We start from the raw sequence: 24,419 nt of genomic DNA on the forward strand, positions 1-24,419 counted from the left end.
TTTACCTATACATTTTGTTTTATACTAAATTTTTTTATAGATCGAATGCCACATTCTTTACATCTGAGGAAATTAAAGATGATCGAATTGTCTACAAACACGACGATTCTGAGTCTAGAAGAGACACCTTTCATTTTCTGGTTATGAGTAGTTCCCGTTCACGTCACGACTTTCAATATCTTGCAGTCTTTCACATTCATATTGTCCTTCGAAATGATCAAACCCCTACACGAGTAGTTGATAAAGTATTCCAAGTGGTTGACGGTGGCTCTAAATTGCTTACAGAAAGAGATCTCCTCTTTGTCGACCATGACATCGACTCTCGCCCACAAGATATAAAATATACCCACACGGCTATTCCAAATGGAAATCTTGTGTCTGTTGATAATCCATCCAAACCAGTCTTTCAATTTTCTCAGAAAGATCTTCATGATAGAAAAATTATGTTCAAACATCTTGGAGCTCCCTTTGGAAGAATTATGCTCTGGGTAAGTGATGGACTTTTCTTTGTGTCTACGGAGCTAAAAGTGCGAGCCTCACCACCTTTTGTCAAAGTCTTAAACAATACAGGACTTGTGGTACAAGAAAGGGATGCTGCATTTATTTCGAGTGCAAATTTAAGTGTAGAAACGAATTTAAATGCATTCGGTCCTTCCATTCGCTTTCGTATCACTTCCCCTCCAAGTCACGGAAATCTATTGAAAGACGATGTTATGGTATCCGTCTTCACTGAAGACGATATTGTTAAACGACGTGTTGAATATCGAAATTCCCCGGGAACAGCCTATAAAGATTTTTTCAAGTTTATTGTCGAAGTAGGAAACGATGAGGATCGAGAGCCTTTTATAAATGAAAAGGAAGGAACATTTGAATTTCATATCTATCCAGAGAGCTACTGGGATCCCCTGGAAATATCATCCAATAAATCTCTTCTAGTTGAAGAATCAACCTCCATCGCTATCACAAGAAAGGATCTCCGTGTATCCCAAGGTGATTTGCCATCCTCAGATATAATTTACAAGGTAATCACTCATCCTAAGTATGGATATCTTGAACTCGATCCTATATACGAGGAGCATATGGATTCAAATGTAAAAGTGAATTCATTTACTCAACAATTAATTGATGAGGGTCATTTGCATTACATTCAAAGTGTGTCTAACCAAAGTGATGATTCATTCAGATTTGAAGTAACTAATGGGATTAGTACATTGAGGGATTTGCTTTTCCATTTCACTATAGTACCTACAAATTTGTATATTGAAACAAGGAATTTGGTTGTGACTGAAGGATCCAAGATCCCAATCTCCCCTGAAAATTTACATGTTTTAACATCCTACTATGAAGATAAAATTAAGGATTACTTAATTGTAGATCCTCCAAAAAGGGGTAGACTCGAGTCTTTGGATGCACGAAAGGATTTAGTAACGCTTTTTTTCAGTGGAAGACCTTCAAAAGAAAAATATTTGGGTAAGAGTAACCTACCAATCCTGATTTATAAATATTCATTTATATATACCTTCCTTTCAGTATATTCACGATGGAAGTGAAGGCCTAACGGATACATTTTCTTTAGTAGCAAATTTAGGATCAAAAACGTCCAAACCAACTACAATGAGGGTTAAAGTCATTCCAGTCAATGATAAAACTCCTCTCATTGTGAATAACACGGGTCTTAAAATTTGGGCAGGAGCCCAAAACATTCCTTTGACGACAACAAACTTAGGTTTGAATCTCAAAATTACATTTATTTTAACTTAATAAAATATCCTTCAATATTCCGTCCTTTAGGCGCCATTGATGAGGACTCTGTTGAAGAGGATGTTGTTTTTGAAACGTCTGGTCTTAGTTCGGCCTTCATTACTCTTGAAAATAAAAAAGAAAGTCAAACACCTAAAAGAGTGCGGAAATTTAGTCAGGCAGATATTAAGAATGGTCATGTTCTCTTTACACATACGGGTAATTTCTTTAATAACACAAGCGAACATTTAGGGAGGGGCAGTTTTGTAGAAATGAATTCAAGACAATAATTGAATATATCTTTGAGGGCAGAATCTAAAACTGAAGTCATTTTTTACCCTTAAAACAATCCCTAAATTATAAGTAGGACTAATAAAACTTATGTAAAAATGTTTTGACAATTAAAAAATGTTTTTATTGATTCTGTATTTGGTTCTAACTCCGATACATTTCCATTTTTAGGCTGAAAAATGATGAAAAACAACATTTGTCCTTAGACACTTACAAATTATTCATAATACATAGTTTTGGGGAATATAGTAGCGAAAAAAATATTTTATATGTAATTTAAAAAAACGACCTATTTAAAAAATATGCATCTCCAAGAATTTTTGTTCTATTTTGTAGTGATCCCATTTTTTATGGGTGTGTTCTAGAAAATAATCTACATTATCATCATATTTTTTTTTTTCAATGCCAATTGTATGACGTCATGCCTCGTAAAAGGAAGATCGAGGCAGTTGAAGGAATATACTTCTAACTTGATTATCCATTTCAAAAGGTGTTCGAATTCGGACTCTGAACTCCACAAGGGATTTCATCGGAGGAAAACTGCCAGACCTCATCAGGGAGTAGAGTGGACTCCTTCCTTGGGAATGAGATACCAGGATCAAAACAATGAAGCTATCCATTCACGAGGAGTAGATAATTATTATATTTTAAAATGGAATCACTTAGAAAATACAAATTGAAACAAACATCTTTGATGATGCAAATTTTTTAAATATATCTTTTTTTTAAATTATATATTGAATATTTTTTTATAATAGGTATAAGCTATGATATTCCTCATTACTCTGTATTATGAATAAGTTATAAAGGTCTAAAGAATGGTGTTGTTTTTCATCATTTTTCAACATAAAAATGGAAATATATCTAGTTGAAAACTAGATTCAGAATCTATAAAAATATTTTTTAATTATAAAAAAAAAAAGTTATATTAATACTACTTTTAATTTGGGGATTGTTTTAAGTGTATTATATGATACTGAATGATAATATTCGCGAATTACAGACATTTTTGAATTCAGATGACTGAAAGAAAAACTGAAATCAGTTTTGGATTCTGCGCTGGAAGATAAATTTCTTTTTTTCCTTGAATTCATGTTTACAAAATGAGTGCTCCCTTGTAATTGACTCCAGGATGTTGTTGATTCAATGTATCCATTTTTGACCTATTTCTTATTTATTTTTGCTTTTAATAGGAGGACAGCCCACTCCAATGAAGATATTTGTTAGCGATGGCCTCAACGTGGGTAAAAGTATACTATTTCACATACAAATTCAAGAACTGGAACTTCACTTATTATCAAGAAATCCCATCAATGTCTTCCCCATGATGGGCAGTCGTATAAGCGAAAACAACTTACTTGTAACTACTTCTGCAGAAAAAGAAGAGTACATACCTCGCTCAATTACTTATACTGTACGTAAACATCCTCGATTAGGAAGATTACTCCTGGATGATAAAAGAGACGGTACACCGAAATTTTTCCATAACTATGATGCTGTATCTAATTTTACTCAAGATGATTTAATTGCTCAAAGACTTCAATACGTCCATGAAATACCTTTTAACAACCTTAGTGCATCTGATAGTTTCTCTCTTGAGGCAACTACGCCCTTCGTCTCGAGAAAGCTCAACATCATCATCAATGTGCACATCTCCGTCTCTTCTTCTGAAGGAATTGAGCAATTACTCGGAAAAGAAAATTTGCTGGTAAAAGAAGGATCTCGAGTCCAAATCAGGTCTCGAAACTTAAATATGAGTGGAATATCCGAGTTTATTCGAACTCATATAAAAGGTGGTAGTGTGAATGGGATCAACCTAAGGATATCTAGTCTTCCGCAACACGGAAACTTACATTTTCACACCGGAAAAGTACGAAAAGGGGACGCTTTTTCTCAAACAGACTTCGATAATGGTTTTCTAAGTTATCAGCATGATCATTCAGACTCTCGATCTGATTTTATTGGGATATCGGTTTACCTCCTCGGAGACAGAAGTCAAGTGTATGGTGATGGAAGAGGAGTTACAGCTGACGTGCTTTTATATTCAGGCTCAATTAATGTCACAATTATACCTTTAAATGATAGAGAAATGACTCTTTTAACGGATAAGCCTTCAATTGCTGTTGTTCAGGGTCAATCAAAGTCCATAACTCGTGATAGACTTTTAGTTGGAGATCCTGATAACACTCCTCTTGAAATCCTTTATGAAATATTGAATCCGCCAAATTCAGGAATGATTGTCTTGAAGGGTCTCGAAAGCATACCGATTCAAACATTTACTCAGGATGATATAGACAAAGGGAACGTCATCTACAGTCATGATGGTTCCTTGAAACCCGTGGACTTTTACTTCCGAGTATCAGATGGGCATCACAAGGCAATTTACCGTCATTTTAGAGTACATATTGTGCCCTTGGAAGTACATTTATCAAATAAGTCAAGTATTCTTCTACAGCAAGGAACTCGAACTGCATATATAAAGTCAGAGAACATTGGTGTTACAAGCAATGGAAAAAGATCAAATACATTTTTTAATGTGAGTCGAGGACCTTTTGGAGGGAAGCTTTATGTGAATGATGAAGTTGTGGAATCATTCCGACAGACTCACATTGATAACGAGGAAGTTGCTTACGTTCAAAGCGATATGAGTCTGAGTAATGATAGTTTTCAAGTCTCCATTCATAATGAGGGAGCTCTCCCACTTCGCAACGTGTACTTTGATATACGCGTTGTTCCTCTCGTGAAAGTGAGTAAACCCTTCCTGGTAGACCTTTCCTCTAGTCAAAATGGTACACAGTGTATTCTACGAGATAATTTAGATGCAACTCAGCTTGGGGGACTTACAACATCAAATCCGGTTTATTTTATTATCCGCCCGCCCAGCAGTGGTAAAGTAATGAGAGTGGTGAAGCCCTCTGGAGATCAGCAAAAATCCTTGAGAGACAAAGAAATTCAGCAATTTACTCATGAGGATATAAAGAATCAAATAATTTATTTTGTACCCAACTTAGTTCATCCAAACTCAAATGTGCCTTTTTCAAATGACTCACTGATTTACAAACTCGTTGCCCCTGGGGTCCAACCGGCTATAGGAGTGTTGCCCATACGGATAAAACACGTGGTAAGTAGAACGTGCAATAGTACATACATTATAGTTCAACATTTAAATATGACTGTCTTTGTATCTTGATCAAATAGGAACAACCTCCTAAGACTGTACCTAATCCAATTACTGAAGACGTATCAACGGGGGTCGGAAATGAGAAGGAACGGAGTCTGAGCAAAGATTTTCTCATAGCTGCAATATCAATTTTAGCACTAATCATAATTCTGGTAGCAACTATTTTATTTATTAAATGCCGACAAAATCGCCGTCGTCTCAAGGGCCCGCCCTCTACCCCTCACACTAGAGCATTTCATCAAACCTCGACATCTTCTAGATCTTCAAGCAGAATGGGGAATTATGGCGGGACACTACAAAGATCTCTTAAAAGAAATACATCTTTCTCAATCGAAGATGATGACGACGGTCCTGGATTACTGCCAATTCCTCCTGGACATCATCACTTGCATCATACCCTTCAGCGAGACAATTCTCCAAGATTTGTGCATTGTAATGGGAACAATAGCGGTAGCAACCGTATTTTAAGCTTACTTAGTGGGACAGGAAATTCATGCAATAAACAACACCAAGATAATGATTCTTGGGGTGAAAGTTCACGAGGATCCTCGCCAGAGTCTTCGATTCCACCGGGAATGCCAGCCTTCCGAGTCATACCACTTGCTGGAACATCGTCCGTTGTAGTTCCTGCTGAATCAGAGTCTAGTGGTACTCACGTATCAGATTCAACTCCAGGATTTACTACACTTGGTTCCACAGGTTTCGGAAGTGACCATATTGTAAATCATGGCAACAATCAAAAAGATACGTTTAACAATTTTAATCTTTCCGATGATGCTGGATCGGAATCTCCTAGAAATACTACATGGAACAATGACAATGTTGATCCACTCAAGGGAGGAGGCCCAATGTTGAGAAAAAATCAATACTGGGTAAAGAGCCAATTTTTATGTTTTTTTTTTTTTTAAATAAAATAAATATATTTTTATGGTTTTTGGAATTTATTTGAAAAAAAAAAAAGTTACATTTTTTGGAAAAAACATTCAAAAATCCAAAGCTATCAACAAAAATTAAACAATTTGGAAAAAAAATTCAAAAATTAATTTTTCAAATATTAAGTTTTTCGTTTCAATTTTTAAAAAATCCATTGTTTCAAACAAATTTTTAAAAATTCCATAGTTTCAAACAAATGTAAAAACATTTCATAAACGAAACTTTAAATTTTAAATTTTTTGCAAAAAAAAATTCAAATATTTAATTTTTTCGAAAAAAAATCAAAAATCAAGAGCTATTTATACAGAAGTTCAAATATTTAATTTTTTCGAAAAAAATTCAAAAATCAAGAGCTATTTACAAAAAAATCAAATATTTAATTTTTTCGAAAAAAAATCAAAAATCAAGAGCTATTTACAAAAAAATCAAATATTTAATTTTTTCAAAAAAATTCAAAAATCCACAGCTATTTACAAAAAAATTAAACTTTTTTCACAAACAAAATTCAAATATAAAATTTTTTCCTCTGATGCATAATTTCCCAGAATCACCTTTTTTTTTTTCTTCAATCAATTAGTTGAAATCACACGAATTTATTCATTTCAGGTATGACAAAGGGAGTCGGGAGGAGTTGGGGTACCACAACAACTCGCTCCTGAACTCTTTTACCCCGGAGGCACTATTTCGGGAGCGGATCAAACTATCAATAATAATTATGGAAACATTTTCGCCAACCAACGTCTTTTGGACGACACAACTTCCTTATGCTTTGAGAATCTAGTCGCACCAACTTTTCATTATGACTGTGCCAGTAGGGAAGAAGACTTTCTTCGTCAGAATAGGATTTTAAAACACGGCGTGTGCCATAGACGCTCTTCATTCAGTGAAGGAGGGGGTGCTGGCTCCAACTCCTTTACCAACTATGTATCACAATTTGCCAACCCTGCATCCACTGTCTCTATGACCCTTCCCAAACCCTTAAAAGGCATACTTAAAAATAGAACTAATCAAAGCAATACTCTAATGAAGGGTCGAGTATCCCCTGGACTGCGAGACTTGGTTCCTTTTGACACAATACCTCCTTGTGATGACTGTGTCATGAAAGCCCGATGTTTAGGCTCGTACAGTGGAGAGTGCTCAAGTAATCAGGAATGTGCTATGAACTCATCTACTCTAAGGAGATCTCTGGGAAGCCTCCGAAGTCTTAGTCGGAATAGTAACAATGAAGAAAAGGAAGTCGTTGAAACGGTTGAAAGTAGTGTTTAAAATGAGTCATTCGTCAATTTTTTGTATAGATTTTTTATACGTGTACCTCGCTATTGTATTTTTTGTTTGTTTTCGTTATGGGTATGTTAAATATGAATCTTTTTCTAATACTCAATCCCCCATCACTAGTGTTGTATCGGTCCTTATTTAATGATGAAAGGAAAAAACATTTTTTGCGAGATATGTGCAATAATCTTACTACATATTTCCATCGGAAACCATAAATAAACCATCAGAATTTTTATGAAAATTTCCAGGGACTGTTTCCAAGGACTGATAGAACCGGTCTATAGACTGGACTGGACCGAACAAATAAGTACCGACACATCACTACCCATCACCACAAATAATAGAATGTATTTAAATAATATCTCATCAGGGTCAGGACCGGTTTTAGCGTGAGCGGGGCAAAGATAAATGTGAGAGCCTCTTTTATAAAAGGGGTTTTTTTCGTAAAAAATATTTTCACTTTTTTTAGAAAATAAAATACAATTCAAATGAATTTTTAAGTAAACTTTATTATAATAAAATGGTCAAATCTTCTTGTGGCTATTTTTAATATGTGTCCATTTTTCATTTAGTAATGTTTTTTTTTAAAAGGTCTATTTTAATGGTTGTTTTAATAAACATTTATTTTAACTTTATATATTAAAATTTTTCACCTTTATATACAGTGGTGACCCAGAGTCAAGAGTATGGGCAAGTGTCCTCTCAAAACTGGTTCTATTCGGAGTTTTACATAATCATTTACAATAATTTTTGATTCAACAAATAAGTATTATAAGTCAATGAACTCAAATTCAATCATTTTCAAAGACCTACATTAAAATAAAAGAACCATTTCCCCTCCAAATATACAATTCAGTTATATATCCATTCATACAAATATGTAATTATACAAATATAAAATGAACCACAAAGTCATAGATTATTTAAGTACCCCCCCCCCTCTAGCTAAAATTTAGTTAATGATAATTAATTAATAATATGGATATGCCAATATCATCTGTGATACTGTTTTTAATATTAATACGAAAAATACATATTATGTAAATTTGTTTTGAAATAATGATGACGAAATATTTTCGTAAATATATAATATACATATTAATAAAAAAAGTTTCATGGGAATTTTGAAGGAAGGAATGTAACTTTTTGACTAAAAAATAGTGTTAAACTACGAATTATCAATGTTGAAGGCTAAAGACATAAATGTTCTTTGTGAAAAATCTAGGGGTAGTACCCGTTATTGCCCGGAGTTGTTAGGGGTATGTTACTCCTCGTTTTAATAAGTACTCTCATACGTTGTTTTTTCTTGAAGATATGATATCTAACAGCTTCAGAAAAAAATGAACAAATGGACAAAAATATTTTGAATTTTGTTATGAATGATGTTTTTTGATATGGAGATAAATTGTCGTTACCTTAATGTATAACAAAGTATATATAGTAATTATTTTTTAGGGGCGTCTGCATGATTATATATATGTTTTTTTTTTTGGGCAGGGGAGAGCTTGGTTTTTGGGTTTTAATTTTTGTAAAATAATCCAAAAATTAACTTTTAAATATAAATTTTTTTGAAATTTTTCTCCAAATATTTTTTTTCGGAGAAAAATTTCAAAAATCATTAGTTACTGAGAGACAATTAAATTTTTTGGAAAAAAATTTAAAAAATTATAGCTATTCACAAATAAATGATATTTTTTTTGAGAAAAAAGATCCAAAATTTTTAAAATATTCACACACAGTTAAATTTTGTAAAAAAAGATTTGAAAAAACTCATAACTATTCACAAAAAATGCAATTTTTACCTATCAGTTTCAAAAATTAAATTTCAAATATAAATTTTTTGGAGAAAAATTTAAATAATTTAATTTAATTTCAAATATTAAATCTTCGATAAAAAATTTCAAATATCAAAAATTTTCAAAAAAAATATTAAATTTTTAGTAAAAAGCAAAAATTTCTTAACTTGAGGAGGGCTACAGCCCTTCCAGCCCACCCGTGCAGACTCCTTTGTTTTCTATAAAAATAAATTATAATTTAGAAAATAGTGGTCCCCTTAAATAGTGAGCCTGGGTTATTTGCCATACTATCCTCTGTATCCTCTGCTACTATCCAAAAAAATTATTGAAAAAAAAATATTTCCCTTCCTCCCCCTCTTCCATGTTTTTGATGAGCAATCCTTGATTTTCACTGAATCAGTAGTTGAATTTTTAACTATATATCTAGCAAAAATATTTAGATTTACAATTTTGTTCATATTTGCCCTAGTCTTCCATAATGATTATTGATTAATTAATAACATATATGATAATTTTATTTTTAGTCTGAAGTGGGTTTAACATAGTACTGTATTTCATTTTTTGATCCAGTTTCGGTTCTTTCATTTTAACAGATTCGGTCTCAGTTTTGGTTTAGCTTTATTGGCTCGGTTACGGTCTTTCGTCTCGGTTCTTTGTTATACAGGCTCAGTTTGGTAACAGGGACTTAAAAGAAGGAAACCTCATGCTCAGGAACTGAAATTAGTTATAAACAGGGCCTATGCTACCTTATTCACAGATTGCGTAGTTTCCCAAGTTCCAACAGGGGTACCAAAAACTCGTATAAAGCTGGCCTCAGTTTAAAATGTGTAAGTGTAGGGGGAAGCTGGGCATAGTGAAGTTTGAAATTCAGACTTAAGAAATAATCTAGTTCTTATATTATAGGGCCCTGACAAGCATAGTAGCGGACCAGGATCCATAAACTACCACACCCTTCAATCCTGTAAATACAATGTTTGGTACTTATAACCACTTTTCCAGATCTGTTTTCTATGTTAAATGTTCTTGAATCAATTTAGAAATAGTTTCAAATAGTCACCACTAAACAATTCTTAGACTTCATAATTTATCAAAATACTAAAAAATTGTAGATTGGATAATTAAAAAGTATTCTTGTTCAACAAAATTCTACTCTAGCTATAATTTTATGACTTAACCAAACTTCTTTCTCGTATCGATACATACTCAACATTACATCACATAATAGTAAATTAATAAGTATGTACAATACAATACAATATAAATTGGAGTCAAGTTAAAGGAGTGAGAAAAGATGGACGAGTACCTATTAATATAATTTTCATTCGAGCATATCCGTCCAAGTTTTTAACATTATAAGAAATTCAAACACATACATTTGTATTTTGAGAACAGCAGAATTGATATTTAAGTTAAACATCTTATTCTATTAATTATAGATTCTGAAAGTTTCTAAATTATCGAGTTTTTGTAAGAGTCGATAAAAAGTTGGATCTTGTATTTAAAATACAAATTCATGTAAATAATATTATTACTAAGGATCTCTTTATAAAAAAAAGGTCTTCAGATCCTATTAACACTCAAAAACATTTATAAATGTACTGCAAATATTCATTATTTGTTTTTAAACAGTCAAGCATATTTTTAAATTTGTTAATTTGCAATTTTAACTGAAAAGTTTTATTTGAAACCATATAGATTTCTGCCACTCTTGTTAAATTAGATATAAAACTTAGCGTCAGCAGGCTCTAGTCCCCCCCATGGAGAAATTTAAAAAAATTACTTTTATGAAAAATTAGGCCGCCCCAAAATCAATTTAGGATTTAATTTCTAAAAAAAAATATTACCATGGGCCATGTTATGTCCATCAATAAATATCGATATGTATGCACAATATACTAACATACAAGGTTCCTTGACTAACATATATATACTCGTACATATTTATTTAGCTCCAACCAAGTACTACTTCTTAAAGTTGACCACAAAGCAAGTTTGATGTATTGTATGTGAGTACTTTTCATTTTAGAAGAATTAACTTTCTCTTATGTTCAGAAAAAAAAATCATATAAAGTCTTGAGTCTTAACTTTCGTATTGTAGTTGCAAGTCTACCATTGTGAAATATTTCGAGTCACGGGTCTGTAGAATATGCACTCGATTGCCCTCAACTATTTTATAACTATTTGAATTACAATAACTTTTACCTCCTTCTCATCTGTTATTCGACGGATTCTTCATTGACAAATCTCTTTTAAAATGCCTTATTTACTACAAAATTTTATTGTAAAATATAAAAAGTTTCCCGAACGGATCTTGAGACAATATTCCCCAAAATATACTGCTATAACAGTGTCAGTAGACACTCTATTTTGTTAATAGCTCTGTTTAGTTTTAGGGATCATTCAAGGAAGTCTAGGAATCATTGCTCCATGGTATGAATAGTAAAAATTCTAAAATATAGTCCTTTAAATGTATACGGAACATTTCAGAATCACACAACCTACTCATTTGGAAATTTCCATAAGTCAATTTTTTATTGTATTTCACGGATCTTTCTGTGATGTTTAATTGAACGCTCATAATTATTAATCATTTGAAGAAAAAGAAATGAGAGTTAAAAGCAATCAACAGTTTAATTATACAGGGAGTACGTTCAGTGTATTTTGCTATTAGCTGTTTTCATTAATATTCAAGAGTTGATCAATTCAATTTTAACCTTCTAAATTTTAATTATAGTGGATATTCTGGGAGTTTTAGTAGTTTACCAAACAGGTTGGAACGTTGCTCTTTCAAGCACTAAGTACTGGAGAGAGGAGTCATTATTAATATGGGATTGACCATGACGGGTATATATAATGTACTGATTATTAGTTAATAATATACTATAATATAGTTGTGTAAATAAGATAATAATCAGTCATCATTATTGGATCTTAGGAAGCTAAACACGTCAAAGTTGGATTTTCTACTTTATCCGTCTCTTCTAATGCCCGTAATCTAACGTATCTCGATATCTCTTCAAATATACGATATGAATGATATGTATACACATCAGTCTTTTCAAACTTTCGAATAGGAATTTACTTTTAATATTACTTCGAGAAGATTTAGGATGCTTCTCATAGATATATATTAAAAATGAGACATAATTAACCTATTTAAGTATTTGATTTTGATATTTATGACTTCATTCCATCGTATTTAAAGAGTTATCCGAAAATCCCTTCTGAAATATTTATTATAAAATAATGCCCTTTCTCCTTCCAAAATCGATCCTTCAATTCATCATATGAAATAACTACTAAAAGTAAGTGTTTTGACATGAGATTTTATATAAATATTTATTTTATGTCCTTATTTTATTTAACTTATCAACCAAGAATCAGAAAGGGATTTTGATTTTATATTATTAAGGGTTAAGATTATTAATATAATGTATTTATATAAACTAATGTTGAGTCAGTCTTTACTTAGTACTGAAGACTTCAGTCCCGTCTAGTTTAGTCCACTCCGGTTCAGTCATGCATATCATTCCTAAAACTTAAAAAGTTCGGTCTTTGATGACGTCAATCAACTTTGTTTTCTCATATTTTTATCATTTTTGTACTGACATTCCGAAGGACCGACGGTCTTAAGGACAGGTACCGAGAACTGATAGGACCAGTGTTAAGACTGGACTAGACCGAACAAATAAGGACTGACACAACACTAACATAAATAATTAATAAAAATTCTCTAAACAATAATTTAGCACCTTTTGTCAATCGAGGTTGAGAGTGGATAAAAAAGCTCAACATGTTACCGGTAGTATTTTATAGTTTAAAGTGAATAAAACTTATAGTTGTAACCACCGACCTATATAATATCTGGAATCATTAGGTCGTTGATTGTAACTTGTAAGGTTCTCAATAGATGTTTTGAATGTTGTTTGTTTCAATAATAAAAAACAATTTTTAATTTAATTTTAAGTCGAGCTTCAACTGTTTATCTCACAAAACACCGGACTTTTTATGAACTTTTAAAAAAAAATTCCTGGACAGAATGTTAAAAGAGGAGATGTCCGGAGGAAGAGGCCGGTCGGTCACCTTACACTTGTTACTAACATGTCGAATTAAACTTATTCACGAAATGACGCTTGAAACGTCAATTTTACACTTCACCCTTATTTCCATTAATTGGTGTTAGGGTTTATAATAAGATAAGATAATTAATTAATTATTCGTTTTATAACTTATTGATATATATTTTAATTATCTAATGCAATAATATTCTTAATAATGACATTGCTCTTCGAATTCATTTGTGGTACGTGCTTTCTCTCGTGGATAATTGTAAATAGATTTGATGACCTTGCATAGTTGTTCTATTCAATACTTTTATGTAGTAAGTCACTCAAAGTGGTTGATTCCTGATTTCAATCCAAAGATTTTATCATAAGTTGATCTCTAACAGTTCGTTATTGGGTTTATTAAATTAGTATTCAATGAAGGGGGTATTTTTTATTCATAAAGCCTTATTTATTAATGAAGTTTCATCGAGATTTATTGGGTAAAAATATTTACTTTAAGCCCCCAAAATGGTGGCTATTATGGTTGAATTTTATGACGTCAATGAAAACGTTCTACAGACCACTTTAGGAACCTGTGGGTTACGTGAAGAAATTTAAACGGACTCTAGTTCCAATGAGTTCTATAAATATCTGGATTGCCACTGGATTTCCTTTGCAACCTAAGCTGTGGGTTTGATAATATTAACATTTTAAGGACAAAATAGAGGGGTAGAGTCTTGGTCAAGATGTACAATTTATTTTATTCTTCAATCCATCATTGTCTCTCCTATTTTTATTATTCACGTGGCATAATCTCAACCATGAGCAAAACTTTTATACTGAAATAAGAACATTTTTCAACTATATAGAAATAAGAATGATGGATACTTCGACTGACAGTTTCGACTTAACTCTTACACATATTCTTTAATGGGTATTTCTATAAAATCCTATGAAAAAATAGGCTGAACAATTTTTTTAGCCGTTTGTTTATCCGATGAAACTAAGGATCGATTGTTGAAGGAGTAGAATGTTTTCGGATAGCTCCTTCAGTAATACAGTCAATGATATAAAAATGAAATATTTAAATTGGTAAATTATGTCTAATTTTTATTATAGAAGTGTATTATTTCAACATTGAAAATCCAACAGAATCTTCCCAAATCTTCTCGAAGTAATGACAAAGGCATATTCGTAATTGAAAGTTGAATTTGACTGTCGTAGATGAATATCATTTATATATTTTAATTGTTTTGTCGCCTTTTTCGAGTATTTTTTTGGGAATAAATTATTTTATTATGATATTTTATAAAATTATAAGACTTGGTCGTTTCCTCCATCTTGACGGAAACATTATTTTTTTAATAACTTAAAAAGTAATAAATAGTAGTATTGAACAATAATATATTAGAATTTAGTTCTGAGAATGTAAGCAAGCTGAAAGGATAAGGAGTCGAGTGTCAGAGATATTGTATGAGAGATATAGAGTTACATTAAAAGCAAATCTTTTTCGTTTTATCTATATTGGCCCCTATCAGGAGGATATTAATTTTATCATAATAAAAACATAGTAAATGCTTTATTTATTTAAAAGTACGAGGACTTCCTTACCAGGCAAGGCGACTATATATAAGGTTTGTCGATAAGAAACTTGCAATGCAGTCTGGTTGACGTTAGCTGACAACTTTTTGATGAGGTCACAAAGGACCCAAGTTCCGTATTACTCACTCTTGATAAGTGTTAATTAATAATTATTTATAGATAAATACAAGAAGCCGAAGGAGGGTAAAGAATTTGTGAACTGCGTGGAAAGTCAATTAATTCATAGTGATTTGGATGAAATGCATTACAGGATCTTTCTTACTTGATTTCCCTAGTATTATTAAAGAATATATATATCACTAAAGAGAAGAGTCAAAATCACAAGTAAAAAGGGGCTTATTGAAAGGATTATATTCGGTTATGTTAGCAAAATAATTACATTGAACTCGATATTTATTATATTCAAGATAAATGTCAAATTAAGATCGTATTGTTAGTTTGTGTTTTTCAAATGAGTATTTCATATTTAGTACATAATATCTACTTATTCTTAATATCTTATTCATTTCTTCGCAATACTATATTTATTTGAAAACGTATGTTATGAATTTTTATTATTATTCGAAACAACTTTTAATCTATTTTTTTTAAATAATTTTAGTTTTGTAATCTTTGGAGGGTCAAAATTTACACAAATAGATTTGTCTGATAAGAAAATAAAATACTAATTTATGATGTTTCCTCCTCAATTGACTCCTCTATGACGTCATCAAAATAGCCAGTACAATTGTAAACAAAGGCAAATAAATCTCTTATCAACACATCTTGTGTATAGTCACCTTGCTTACCACTTACCAGGTATATACGATTTGCGATATTATGTATGTAATTTACAGCTCCATGATTTAAACACACAAATGAATAAAGTAGTGTGAGAAGACAGTTTTATATTGCGGTTAAGAAAAGTTAAAAATGAATAAAGTTGTACCTAGGTACAAAAAAATAAATAATAATATATAAGAATGGAAAATGACACCTTATATCCCAGGGATCTGATTTCGGCAAATTATTTTGTAATATGTTCGAGGTTGCGGGACTGTAGTGAAAGAGGGGTTGTTGTAATAAAGGACTTGTACGTGTGTGCGTGCGTGCGTGAGCTTTGATAGAGAGCGAAGAAGAAAAAGAAAGAGAAATGGGTGAATTGAAATAGAGAGCTGGGCTGAGGGAGGAAGGAATCATTGAAAAAAGGAAGTAAGCAGCTCAAGCTGAAAAGGAGAATTAAAGAGGTCTCTGATTGAATAGGAGTGCAAAGGACGTGAATAGAATAGAATTGGAAAGGATCCGTGTTGATGGATTGGGGGACGTTGGGCGATATGGACTCTGTGTTGTCCTGTTCCTCTCCGCTGCTTGGAGTGACGACGGGAGTGGAGAAGACGAACGATGACGCCACGATGTGCAAACGCTCGGCCGTGATTCGTGGCTATTACAAAGATCCTTTTCTCGCCCATTTTTGGAATCGCGGGATTTCCTCTGAGCGAAAGGCCCCTGAGATTCATTTAGGTTATTACACACGAGTGCACGGACTTCAAACCCTTTTAGAAAAGGCCTCTGTGACCTTTGGGAAGCCTGTGCAAATCCTGAATTTAGGTTGTGGCTATGACACACTCTATTGGCGACTCCGAAGCAAGAACCATCCCGACACGCGCATCTCCAACTTTGTGGAAATCGATTACCCCTCCATCACATCCCTTAAACTGTCGGCCATCAAACGCTCCAAAGAACTCCTCTCTTACTTGTCAGAGGACGAAATCCGCTGCTCCAAAACGGATCTTCATGCCTCATCCGGATACCATCTTCTTGGAACAGATTTGTGCGGCTCTCTTGAGAATTTGGACTCAAAACTCTCTTCTCAATGTGGTATTGACTATGACGCACCCACTATCTTCTTAGCAGAATGTGTTCTCATCTACCTTGACCCCACTAAAAGTCTTGCACTTCTTTCCTGGATTGCGGACAAGTTCTCAAGAGCCGTTTTTGTTCATCATGAACAATTCAACATGAATGACCGATTTGGTAGAGTCATGCTCAACAGTCTTCGTTCCCGTGGAACGGATCTGCCAGGAATGGAGTATTGTGTTTCTTCTCAGACACAGTCCAATCGCTTCTTAAAAGCAGGCTGGACGGGTTGTCGTACATGGACAATGAATGAAGTCTATGCTGAGTTTCCTCCTGAAGAAATATCAAGAGTTGAAAAACTGGAACATCTAGATGAGAGAGAGCTCATGTCACAATTGTTTGAACATTATTGTCTGGCTGTCGCGTGGAAAAATCCTTCAGATACACATTTACAAATTGAATGGGATGATATTGATTGGTGGAACTGAATATTAAGTAATTATATTCATCATCAATTTGAAGTTAAATATTTTATTTTCCTTTCTCGTTATTCAAATAATATGTACTATGTCATAGGGACTCGGCAAATGCTGTCCATTTTACTTTTATTATTATAATAATTAACTCGTTATTGAAAGTAATTAATTAATATTGCGCTCCATTTCTTCCTCTAAAAAAATAATCTAACATTATCTCAATAAAGTTTATATTTGTTGTACAAAAGTTAAGTTATATCTTTTTTTTTTTTTTTTTTTTTTTTTTTTTTTTTATTAGGGAGAATTGGCTATGAATCTCTGTCTCATTACAACATTTAAAGTTCATAACTACTGTTGATGTTTAAAAAGAAAATGAAAAATAACTCAAACATGTGTTTTTTTGCTGTTCAAATCTCGTTGATAGAATATTTTTTCTTCTGTTTAAATTTTGCTCTTTCATCACTTAATGTCAGGATGTGTTTTTAACTAATCATCATAATTTTTTTCAATATTATTTAAATTATAAACATAATTTGGCTGGCAATGAGCTTAGTTTTATGACTAGGTTCTATATTTATCTATTCCTTTGATAGGGTTCAATCAAACTTATTTGAGATAAGCATACATTTGTTCTTTTGAACCATTCTGGTTAAAGTTTTTCGTAATTGTGATTCATTTGATTGTATTCTTAGTGTATGTTTTAATGTATAACCTTTCTTTGAGTTTCCAGTAAAAACAAAAAATATTGAAGGTATTATTATAATTGTGATATGATTCTTTTTTTCTAAATTGTAGTGTTATATTTTATTGTTCAGTCATGTTATTACCTAAAATACTTATGATTAATGTATATACAGTTTTATATTATGTCGTCGGTGTTACAACGTGTTTTTGTTTTGTTAAATTATTTTCAAGGTTATTAAATTCATTTTTCTGCTTTTCATGAAACATAACGAATACATAATTAATACAATTATTATTATTTGAATTATATTGTTATAGCCTCTTATCAATAGAACAAAATCATATATATATATTAAACATCAAAAATATATCCCCGTTTAAATCAATTTAAAATTTATGAATGTATAACATCTATATTAAACTAGTTTGATCTTTTTCAAATTAAATCCGATTAATTAATTTAACATTTTGTTTACAGATTCGAAAATAAGAAACAAAGATAGTCATTCGTTTGAGATTCGAAATATAAAGTAAATGGCTCAATCAGTTGTTATTTATTTGGATGTTTTAGTTTAATGGGTTTTAGGACTAGTGTTGGGTCAGGCCTTATTTATTTGGTCCAGTCAAGTCTTAAGAACGTTGTCCCTCGGAATGACAGTTTGACAGTCGGTTGCCAACTCAGTGAAAAATAAATAAAGGACATCTCATTACTCATTGGCAGGATCGGCTGACCTGATTGCCTTCACCTTTCCTCGTGCGGTGATTTTTTTCACTATTTGACCCTGAATTGAATTAAATGCATATTTTTGAGTGACATGAAGACATAGAAATCAAATAATTATACAGCAATTCACTTTAATAACAAACATAATCAACTAAATAAAATAAATAATCTTTCTTAAACAGAAACATGCCTTCCTTTCATAAAACTGTATACATTAATACTATGTGTATTCAAAAAGTAAAATAATGGAAAGAAAGTAGAACGTTTATCCTGAAATACTGAATATTTTGAGTGCAATAACACAAGTGCAAATAGAACGTCTGTAGTAACATTTCAAACATATTTGTGCCTCAAAAACCTGCCTTGCATAACTTAAAATTCTATACGTTAATAATCTGTCCGTTCCACGGACACATGGTGGGAGAGGGCGCATTTGGACACAAAATGGTGGTGCTGATTTTTTTTGTCAGTCAAATAATTTAAAAATTCAAATAAATAATGTTATTTATAACTTATACTTGTCTATTTAAATAGAATGTACATCCTTTATTCCAGAACAATAATTTAAAAAACCCCAAAGATTTTTTTTGCATGGTGGCCTCCTGTCTTGATTTAAAAAAAAAAGAGTTTAAGTACATCAGAATTACTCCTGAACAGGTATTGTGTACTGTGATACTCCCATAGTTACGCATGCTTTGAAGATAACCCAACAAATTGCAAAGATACCATACCAATTGTCAAAGTTCGGTAAATCAAATAATCAGTAACAGTAAAAAATCAACAGATAGCTACGTGACAATCCACTCAGTATGTAGCTAAACAAAATTGATGATAAATTATATTTTTTTATTGATGTTTTTTTTTAAATCGCAAATAAAAAGTTTATCATAATAAACTTATAATTTTTTTTAAATTAAACCCTGTTCAACCCCATTTCAATAAACTAACCTACTCCTAACTGGCTTAAAGTAAAGATCGCTTAATACATGCACCAACTACAAAAACAACTTTAAAATTACTTTATCTCCAAATAAATGAGCATCTTGCGTAATATCCAATTCTTCAATTTAATGCTTATGGGCCTTAGGTACTTCAAAATATTACCAAGTAAAAATTAGTTATACAATATCAGTACTTGGCTTTATTGAAGAGATTAAATTCTCATAAGTGTTCATTTGAATTGCAGCAATTGAAGACGAATTAACTGTTTAATACAATCTCCCCTTCATGTTACTACCTGAAAATTATTAAACAGATTGAATTCTCACAAGTGTTTATTTGAATGGGATGTGAGATGAAAACAACGCGATTCATAATAATCCAAGATATGGTTTGTCATATTAAGGCCCTAGACATAAAGAAATAAATGCATAGAAGCGATAAGGTGCGCAAAAGTTTGAGTAATATACTCCAGCTTAAAGTGAGGGTGCTTTCAAAGAAATGACGTTACATGTGATTTTTTAATCATATAGATTTATTTTAATGGACTTATATCGGATCTGGTGACGTCTTAGATTAGAGGCATCATGACTTGGACTCATCTCTTAGCATGCGGAATTGGACTCAGAAACATTAAAACTTCTACTTTGAAAAAATATTTGCAATGGACATTTAAGGATCTCTATGCGACTGGGATGAGAGAAGTTTTTGCATATCATGAAGGCCTTCATGAAATGCAAGAATGATATAATACATGCATTAGTAGATGTCAATCCGTATGTGAATGGATACATATATGTATGTATATTAAGTAAATCTGGAGATAATTATGGCTTCGAGCATTATCACAAACACTTCAGTAGGTTTTTGTGGTTTGAAATTTATAATATGACTATATGGTATAGTGATTTATATTTCATTTAGGCTGTAAAGTGATAGAATCGTCTCCATGTATTGCTACGATGTTGGAAACTACATGATTAATCAGACTCAACTTAGACAAAATATGAGGAAAACACGAAGGCATAGTAAATTATAATAGTCTGGGAATCTTTAAAATAGCTTAAACTCTGGAAAGATGAATTCGACTATATCTCAAAGATATTACATTCAAATGAAGGGGTGTTCTGTTGGAAGTGTTTTGGTAACTTAAGGATTTATTTGTATTGAGTAATGAAGAACATCATTATCTTCTCCACTCTCGTTGTATTCAGTAAACAAACACATCTTGTGAATGATTGTCAGAAACTACAATGAATTAATGAATACATTCTAATAATTAAATAATATTGCAGTATGAATGATCTTCAAACCAAGTGGTCGTTCGGTAAATGGGTGATTCGACAAAGTGTCTGCGCAACAGTTTACAGTTCAAATGTTTTTTTTTTGTTGACGTTATAAAGCCCACTTCGGGTACTGTTTTAAGCATAATTTTTAGTATCTTCTTCCACTTTTTAGATTGTATTCAATGGTTATAATTATAAAAACTGTCTTAACATGGGTAACACAAAATATAGATAAAAATTTGGATATGAGCATCTTTTAATGTAACCATGCACTTATTCCAGAGGAAATCCATTAAATTCTTGTACCGAGTGGTCCATTGAAATCTGAACTCTTATTAATTCCATAATTAATGAAGGTTGAGTGATGGAAATTAATTTATATCTCGATAAGTTAAAGTATAAACAGTTGGTTACAAAAAAAAACTTGAGCTCTCTAGCTGAGGTACAAATCGAGAAAATGACACTTGAACGTAATCAACGAATTCCCAATAGCGCACTCCTAGAAAGTGAAACGTCTCCAGGACCACCGTCTACGCCGTAAGCAAGTCCAAAACGTTGGAAAGGAAGAAGGGCTCTTTCAAAAATGCCAAACAGAATCCAGATGAGTTAAAAAACAGCAAGGCCAATTTCCTCATGTTCATGAGTGGTCATCAAACACCAAGATCCTCAAAGACAATGTAGGCCAGCACTGGGACGCCATGACAGAGCAATACATCCGTAGGGGGTGCTAGGCCTTCCGCCGCCACCTGGAAGCCATAATTGGTGCCAAGGAAGACCGCAATAATGATTATGAGAGCTCAGATACACATCTATTGATTTAATTGTATTAATTAATTGTATTGAAAAGTATTAATTTTGTTGAAATTATATTTTTAATTAATGAATTAAATCTTTTTAAAGCTTAAAATTCAATGTATTCAGATGTTAAAGGACCACTCGGTAGTGCAGGAGCAGTTCCTTGTATGGGCAACTGCCCAGGGTGGTATGAGCGCCCGTAAAAAAGCAGTATTTGTTTGGTTAATTTCCTCTGGTTTTTATATATGTGTAATTTACACTTAAAGTTTACGTCATTTTCAAACAGAACAAAGTCTCACTTTCAAATATTATTATTTTTTTTTTTTTTTTTATTCTAAGGAAATAAATCAGAATACCTATTCTAAATTTATTTAATAATCCACGATAAATAATCAAAACACCAACGACGTGTGTGGGCGGTTTTTAGCTGGCCCGGTTTTCAGGAGTCATCAAACGGAAGAAGAGGGAATTTTCTTTTCCTTAGCTATTGTCATTATGATTTAATTTCTGAGAAGTGAACTTCCTTTTCTATACGTATTATATACGAAACAGGATAGAGCACTTGTGAGTAGTTTGCCAGTCCTTATTTAGTTTCAGTTCTGCAAAAAACTTTAAAAAATCGGTTCTTAATTACGTCATTCAACTTTATTTCATCTTTTTTGAATCAGTACTCAGTTCTAGTACTGATAGTCCGAAGGACCAACTGTCTTAAGGACCGTTCTCAAGGACTGATTGGAGCGATTTTAAGACTGGATTGAACTATACCAAATAAATAAGGACTAACAGAATACTACTTGTGGGTGATCATAAAAGATGCCGAGTAGCAATCGGGATTTGTTGCGGAGTTATAATTGTAAGTCCTTGTTGGCCTATGAGTATAATTGAGGATTGACGTCGGAGTTATTCTTGCTTATTTTCTTGTTTATTTCCTTCTCCCCCTCATCACAGCTGATAAAATAAAACGTCATGACAGCGGAGCCAACGCATTCTTCAATTGTCAGGGTTACCATATCGATTTTTGGTTTCTTTTCTTTAACATGCCCAAAATGTTCTTGATTATTATCTTATTCGTATGTGTGTAAATGCAACGAACCTCCTTAATTAATTATTATCCTTCTTTTTGAATGAAGGAAATTGACAATGGTATATATTTTTATGATTGATTGTCTATTTTTCTGTTAATGTAGTTTCTATCAGGTCATATGATCTTCTTCCGTGTGTACTAGAGTCAATTCTGTTTGGTCAAGGCCCTATATCTATAACGAGGTTCAATTATTCTTTATAATGAGTTAAAATGTGCTATTTACGAGGATAAATACGAAATGTTTTTTGACTAACAAAAAAGTACACAGGTACTGGGTTGGGATTTTATGTTCGGAAAATTTAAGGATAATATATAGGGTAGTCCAGAAAAATGGGGAAAATCTTTAAAGGTTTATAACGAACGAACAATGTGGGTTAGAACCATAATTTCTTTACTATTTTAAAGCAATGATTTAATGGCATTCAATTATTTATATAGAGACTCCCCCCTTTCTTCATAACCTCAACTAAATGGCGCCGGAAGCTTTGGTAGCCCCGGCGATCCAGCTTTTTCATTGGACTGGTTCTGGTTTTTCACTTTTAATTTACATTTCCTGGACGGATGGATGGAATATCCCAAGGAAGAAATTACAACTTCCAACCAGGCAGTGCACCAGCCCTAAAGGCCAAAAAAGTGCAGGATGTCTTGACCACAAAATGTCCTCACTTTTTGAGCCTGGAATTTTGGCCTGCAAGCACCCTGGACCGGAACCCATGCAAATCTTATCTCTGGGGAAGGGTCGAGAACGAGACCTGTCCCAAGTATCATTCGTCTGTGGAGGCCCTGAAGATGTCCATTACCTGTAGAATGGCAAAGCTGGATATGCATGAGGTCCCCTGGGGCTGCCAAAGCTACTGGCACCATGTGGATGAGATTACCAATAGAAACAATTACAAATAATTGGTTGTCACTAAATGTAGCTTTTAAATAAAAAAATAAGTATTGTTCTTTCCCATCTAGATTGTTTGTTATAAGCCTCTAAATTGTTTCCAATTTATGTGGTCCGCCCTGTATATTACAATTTACTCAAACCACCTCCAGCTTCAACCGCAGCCTCCAATCTGGCACATGCCTTGATGAGAAACTCCCTGTCCATGTTGGCCACTGCTTCAAGAATGGAAGCCCGCTAAGACTCAACAGTGATCTTCATAACTGGCCCCATCGTCTTTGCCTAAAAAGCCTAAAAAATAAAGATAATAAAGATGTGGGGTTTCCCGTATAAAACCGGTTCCAATTACCCAATTTGGACAAACTGCAGTAGTTTAAAATTTTAGCATAACACCTGATCTGTTAACATCAATTTTAGCTCTCCAGCATCATGATCTATGGAATTATTTGTGTTCTTTTGTGTACACCTGGCACGATGGCATACAATAATGGCCACGCAGCGTTCTTATTCGGAGGACATCTCTAGATTTTTTCGTTTTTTCTTAAGCAGTTTTTTTCAGTTGAATCTTATGAGCACAATTTTATATTCATAGATCTCTATGTGGCCAAGGTATCTAGGTCTAAACTTGTTCCGGATTTGAAATATCCATCCTGTATGTATTTAAATATATATATATGCAAATTTTAAGTAGGGGCGGTTCCTGATATGGGCAACCCCCAAGAGCGGCATGAGCACCCACAAAAAATTTAAAAAACCTGTAAAGTCAACGTCGTATTGAAACGGAAAAAAGTGTTCCATCAATATTTTTTTAATTTTATTTTTATATTAAGATAAAAAAAAAT

General features: G+C 32.7%; 2 protein-coding genes across 6 annotated transcripts in view; both read left to right on the forward strand.

The window, feature by feature from the left end:
• The window catches only part of kon (chondroitin sulfate proteoglycan 4-like protein), a 366,417-nt gene extending 364,725 nt beyond the window's left edge, over positions 1–1,692 (forward strand). Inside the window, exons 11-12 of the mRNA XM_071889839.1 lie at positions 41–1,470; positions 1,531–1,692. Of these exons, the coding sequence (XP_071745940.1) occupies positions 41–1,470; positions 1,531–1,550 (1,450 nt within the window). The 3' untranslated portion in view covers positions 1,551–1,692. The remainder of the gene's footprint in view (positions 1–40; positions 1,471–1,530) is intronic.
• A 13,514-nt stretch (positions 1,693–15,206) lies between these two features.
• LOC121121442 (leucine carboxyl methyltransferase 1) lies at positions 15,207–18,769 on the forward strand. 5 transcript variants are annotated; one of them, XR_011781341.1, is made up of 3 exons: positions 15,207–17,195; positions 17,475–18,390; positions 18,447–18,769. XR_011781341.1 is itself a non-coding variant. In XM_071890259.1 (2 exons), the coding sequence occupies exon 1, from the start codon at positions 16,154–16,156 to the stop codon at positions 17,186–17,188; it is 1,035 nt and encodes a 344-aa protein (XP_071746360.1). In that variant the 5' UTR covers positions 15,207–16,153; the 3' UTR covers positions 17,189–17,195; positions 17,404–18,403. The 5 variants fall into 5 exon arrangements, 3 of the variants coding, with proteins under 3 accessions (XP_071746360.1, XP_040572306.1, XP_040572307.1); XR_011781340.1 differs by having other exon boundaries at positions 18,339–18,390; XM_071890259.1 differs by lacking the exon at positions 18,447–18,769 and having other exon boundaries at positions 17,404–18,403.
• The last annotated feature ends 5,650 nt before the right edge of the window (positions 18,770–24,419 follow it).

This window comes from Lepeophtheirus salmonis, chromosome 7 (genome assembly GCF_016086655.4).
Source record: "Lepeophtheirus salmonis chromosome 7, UVic_Lsal_1.4, whole genome shotgun sequence".
Taxonomy (NCBI): Eukaryota; Metazoa; Arthropoda; class Copepoda; order Siphonostomatoida; family Caligidae; genus Lepeophtheirus; species Lepeophtheirus salmonis.

Excerpts from the sequence above, each read along its gene's own strand:
- LOC121121442 (XM_071890259.1), top strand. The coding sequence starts at position 16,154 with ATGGATTGGGGGACGTTGGGCGATATGGACTCTGTGTTGTCCTGTTCC.